Genomic DNA, 5,894 nt, shown 5'->3' with positions numbered 1-5,894 from the left:
GATCCAAAGATGAGGTTTTTGTGGAAATGGAGAAGATGTGTTTAGCTTTGAGATGTGTTAAGTTTGAAATGTTTTCCATATATTTGACAAGAAACAGCAATGGTTATTTTAGGTTTGGAAATTTTAAAAAGACACTTGTGCAACAGTTAAAACCATTTTTATAATTTTGTATTTCTTAATGCTTTTGTGAGAAAACCACTGTTTAAAAAATTATATGCTTACAGACTTCTTTTTACACTTATTTGAAATTTTACCTTTCCTATACAATACCTTTCCTCACTATGTGTGAGCTATGTCTGTTTCTTTGCTTTTCTACTCCTGATGGTACCCTCTGTGCTTTGGTTATACTGCTTTGCTTACTGAATAAAATCCAATCTTTTTGGTTAACACGTCTATGTCTTATTTTTTGAATTCTATGTTTTTAACCATTGTAATTTCTGAAATACTTTGTCTTGCAATCCTTTCTCTGTTGCCTAAAATGCTGCCTCACCTATGTTCTTATATTACTAACTGCAAATAACTATTTAAGTGTTCAGTTTCAGGATGACTTCCCTCAAGAAACATTTGAGGAGAGCATTTTTTCAGTGATTGCTTTTTCTGTGGTCATATACTACATCATGAACAATAAATGTTTATTGAATGACTATCCATAATGAATTAATTCAGATCACTATGAGGAAAAAACATTGTCATTTACAAATCTATGTGTAAGTAACTTTATAATTTAGGAGAGATTCCACATGTCTAAGTGAGAACTGAGCATAAATGGGGAATTTGACAGAAGTAGAAAAAGGAGAAATATTATCCATGCGGATTAAGGGGATGGATTGAAAATAGAACTCCAAATAAAATGCAACTAAAATTTCAGACTAAATATGCATCATTTAAAGCCACTTAGACTAGAGTCGAAATACAGGTTCAGGGCAGTTTTGGAAGGGTACATACATATTATGGATTTTATAAAGAGATTGAGGATGTAAAGTCATAGAGAACTTAGGTTCTGAATTTAAAAATTTTTGTTTTGGATTGCCTGGTTATTTAATCACAGAAATGTGGAAACTGCATTAAGGAATAAACAAAGATTGTTCTAGAACAAATAATATGCAGGTGAATGGTAAAATATCCAACTCTCCTGACTACTCCAACATTCATAGGAAGAAATTAGACTGATTTGGCTTAGAGGAAGACAGTGCCCTTGGGGGACTTCTAGAAGGCAAAGAAGTTTTTAATTTAGTTATCATATATTGTTTTCTTAGCAAAGGAAGACTTTTCTTTGGTAGAATTCAGTGAAACCATGAAAGCCTGAAAATAGGAAACATCATTTGAAACACTATTACTGTCTTCAAAGACAAGAGAAAACTTAGAAGATTCTCATCACCTTGAAGTACCTTTTATTTCTTAATAAGACAGATTCTTGACATCACCCTCTTGAATGCCTCCTTCATATCTTTATTTCTAAGGCTGTAGATGAGGGGGTTCAACATGGGGGTGATGATCCCATAGAAGAGAGAAACCATCTTTCCCCAGTCCTTTGAGGTGGATGAAGGTGGTTGTAGATACATATAGATGGCTGTTCCATAAAAGAGGGACACCACAACCATGTGGGACCCACATGTTCCAAAAGCTTTCCGCCTGCCTTCTGCAGACTTTATTTTCAACACTGCTTGAGCTATGAAGCCATAGGAGATGAGGATCAATGTCACTGGAATTAGCAGGATTAATACACTGAAGAAAAAGAGCTCAGCCTCTATAGGCTTTGTGTCAGCACATGACAACTTGAGAAGGGCAGGAACCTCACAGAAGAAGTGGTCCACTTCCCGATGACCACAGCGTGGCATGTTCAGTGTCAGGGAAGACTGCAACACTGAGTTGCTGAATCCAGTGAGCCACGAGAAGGCAGCCATCCTTAAGCACAACCAGCGGTTCATGATGACTACATAGTGGAGTGGTCTGCAGATTGCCACAAATCTGTCAAAGGACATAACAGCCAGGAGGAGACATTCTGTGGCCCCCAGGGCCAGGAAGATAATAAGCTGGGCCACACAGCCACTGTAGCTTATGGTCTTTTTGTTGAGAAAAATATTTGCTAACATATGAGGGACTGTGGTTGTGGTATAACAGAGATCTAAGATGGAGAGATTACCGAGAAAGAAATACATGGGTGTGTGAAGTTTGGGATCCAGAAAGCACACAACCATGATGGACACATTGCCAAAGATTGTGAATGTGTATGATATTAACAAAACCACCAAGAGAGGCATTTGTAGCCAGGGACTATCTGAGAAGCCAAGTAGTATAAACCCTTTTGAGAAACTGTCATTTGCCCAATTCATGATGATTCACTTATGGTTTTGTTCCTAAAAAATATAAGAGTAAAGCAGTAAATACATATTATTGATTACTCATTGGGTCTGAATTGAGTTATAACAATTGACTTCATGCCAAATATAATCTATAATTAATTAATGAAGCATTGTGAAGAATATAGTTATTTTAAAACTAAAAATTATGGTTCTTCTGTTTTTAGTAGTTGTGTTTGACTTTCCCCTACCCCCAACTGCACCCTGTGGCTGGGGACTGAATCCAGAACCTCAAGGCATCATACATTCTAAGTATACAGTTTTCCACTGGATTACATTGTCAGACCTTGAATTATTTTTAAAGTAAATTATTACATTTAAGTGGCATAAAGAACATAATAATATGTGTATATGAAACTGGGTACTTAGTACATTTTAAATCCTGTCTTCTTACTTCATAACCTACCTTAATACAACATTATAGTAATACATGCTGCTTTGAATCCAAGTCAAAAAATTTTGAGTAACTTAGAAATTATGAGTTCTATCTAAATGTATAATTGATATAAAGAAATTCTGCTTGCTTTACTAAGATATTTATGTGATTTTTCTTTTGAGTTGTATTTTTCTTCTGTGCATGTCTATTCCCATAAAGAACAATCATGGGACTCTTTGATTTATTGTAAAATTTTGTAGGCTACTTATGATATATTGTAATGATCATGGGTATCCTCTCTATTCACAAATACCCTTGATGATAATAGTAAAGCTGATAATATAATAATTATTTGATTGATATGTGACTGACACTGCTTAGTATACAAACCTTCTAATTCTCACCAAAACTCTGAAAAATATTTATGATTTACATTTTATTGCTATTGTGACTCAGGGAGATAAGTAATGTGAATAAACATATTGTAAGGCGAAGACTTAAACCTAAGATTAAAATACACTTCTCTTTTTGTGTAATAGTTCCCATCAAATATAAAAAGAACACAATAAGAATATACAAAGATGACTTACACCATTTGAACTTAACAAGCATAAAAAAAGAGAATGCAATACAGAGTTAAAGAAAAAGACAAAATAATAAAGACTGGTTTATTTATAAACACTTTACCACAGAATGGGAAACTTTATCCAGAGTGAGAAAAACTCACATTGAAGTATAAACTGCCAGGAGAATGGGTGATGAGAGTGAACAAATGTGCATCTAAGAATTGTAGGTCCTCATAATTTGAGTTGTTTTTAAAATTTTCATTCCAATATTGGCTTTTTAGCTACAGATATACATTATTTCTTATGAAAAACAGTAACCCACCTTCAGTTGAAAAATATATTAGATTTTCCTGAATTTACATATAAATTTAGACGTCCCACTGACTCTTTCTATGTATGGAGATATAATGAGAAAATATTCATTCAAAAGAATGAAAAGATAAAAGGGACTGGTTTCTAGGAAACAAATCAGACACTCTAAATACAAGTTATGGATGAGATGACCTTGAGAGATACTTTCCACTCATAGTAACATAATTTTCTGTAGTGGATACCACTCACCTTTTTTTTTTTTTTTTTTCTGTGACAGAGAGATGTCTACATCTTTCTTTGTGCCATGTCTGGATAGAGGTTGTGCTTGATAATGGGTTTTAAACTCAGTAAATTTTTAAGCTTTCAGCCATGTGGCCTTTCACTCACCAGTGAAAAATGAAATTAGGGTGCAACCTGGGCTGCATCAAAAACATTAAATAAGTCTTCTTGAGAAAGTGCAAGTAAATTATGGATATTGTCTTCAATCACGGAGGCATTTTTGACTGACATAGGCTCTCCTCACCAAGATCCTAGTTGACTGACACAATGAAAAGCTGATTTTACATATATCAATAACATTGATGAGAAATGTTTGCTACTTTAAATAAAACCAACCAATCAATATTTCTTAAGGACCCATGTTTCACAGAGCACTGTCCTCTATCTCCTACGGGATTTGAGAGTTCCTCAGGCTTAATTGGTCACTGTGTCCAGAGAGACAAGAAGTGAACTCTATTACCAATTGTAACGGTAGCACAATACTGCCACAAAAAAAAAAAAAAAATGCTTCATAATTCCTACAACTAGGGTGAAGGTTAGAGCCACACAATGTGAACCATAAAAATAAGTTTGGGGTTGTCTAATTAGGAAGCACAAAAATAAATGAACTTACAGCCCTAAAATTCCCTTTAAATGGCCTCAGTGCCAAACAGTGATGGGTTTATATGAGAAAAACATTTCTAAAGTGATTTCTTTAATGAATAATTCTGAGTAAACCTATTATAGATATGCAGGTTAAAAATATGTTATACAATGCCACTCAACATAGAAATTAACATACTGAAGTTTAAGGTTAGTATGAATGCCCTGGGGCCCAACAACTGGAAATGACATGGTATTGCAATAGGATTAGTTTTAAAAAAATAAGTTGACATGTGCAACTTATAATATGATATGTGATGATCTAAGTTATAATAAAATAAAGGTTATAATTAATTTAGTATTAGTCTAGATAAAATCTGAAAGAAAATATTGAGTTAACATTTTAATGTATTTATTTTCCCTTTTTTTCTGTGCACCATGTATTCTTATAAAGTATAAAATCATATTTGTAGAATATTATCATTTTCTAAATTACATTATTTCTAATACATGGTTTTGAAGCTTTTATAAACTAATAATGTATTCATAAATTATATGTACTTTTATATACTTTTTAAATAATTTTCTACAATTAAATATTTTTATTTTCTTAATCTCTCATTTTATACTGTAGGACATTAGAATAAAATGTTCTCATATTGTAACTTCTTCACTATTTGTTTTTACGAATTTACTTATTTTTTAGATTGACAAAATTACATTTATTGTGTACAATATGATATTTGTATGAATATATATACTGTAGAATAGCTAAATCTAGCTAATTAACATATACATTACCTCACATGTATATCATTTTGATAATTATATACTTAACATCCACTCAGCATTATTCAGTAGTATAGTATGTTGTCACTAATTATTGTCACTATGCAGTACAATTTCTTCCTTGAACTTATTCCACAGATATAATTGTAATTTTGTATCCTTCAGCCAACATATCACTATCCCCTACCCACCCACTATCCCAATGTCCTTAACTTTGAGCAACTACTATATACGGGTGCATCATGCAGTATTTGTCTTTCTGAACCTGGCTTATTTCATTTAATATAATATTCTCTGGTTCATCCCTGTTGTTGTAAATGACAGGTTTTCCTTATTTTTAACGACTGAATAATATTTATTTCTGTATATATGTGATGTTTTCTTTATATATTCATCCACTAATGGACACTTATCTCATATAGACAATTTTGATAGTGCTGTAATAAACAAGGAATTTACTTTAGATGTATACCCAGAAATGGGATTTCAGGATCATATAATACTTCTATTTTTTAATTTTTTGAGGAACCTCTCTCCTTGTTTCCATAGTAATTATACTGACTGACACTCCCGCCAACAGTGTGCAAGTGTTCATTTTTCTCCACATCCTTGCAGACATTTGTTTTCTTT

At 32.8% G+C, this 5,894-nt stretch overlaps 1 protein-coding gene across 1 annotated transcript; it reads right to left on the bottom strand.

The window, feature by feature from the left end:
* Nucleotides 1–1,391: 1,391 nt before the first annotated feature.
* On the bottom strand, nucleotides 1,392–2,333 carry LOC113176935 (putative olfactory receptor 2B3). Its single transcript, XM_026381490.2, has one exon. It carries the CDS (start codon nucleotides 2,331–2,333, stop codon nucleotides 1,392–1,394), a length of 942 nt encoding a protein of 313 aa, XP_026237275.1.
* Between the last annotated feature and the right edge of the window lie 3,561 nt (nucleotides 2,334–5,894).

This window comes from Urocitellus parryii, chromosome 8 (assembly GCF_045843805.1).
Source record: "Urocitellus parryii isolate mUroPar1 chromosome 8, mUroPar1.hap1, whole genome shotgun sequence".
NCBI classification, from domain to species: Eukaryota; Metazoa; Chordata; class Mammalia; order Rodentia; family Sciuridae; genus Urocitellus; species Urocitellus parryii.
This window is presented reverse-complemented; position numbering and strand designations above follow the sequence as displayed.

Bases quoted from the DNA above. Each gene is read 5' to 3' on its own strand.
- LOC113176935 (XM_026381490.2), bottom strand. From the start codon at position 2,333: ATGAATTGGGCAAATGACAGTTTCTCAAAAGGGTTTATACTACTTGGC.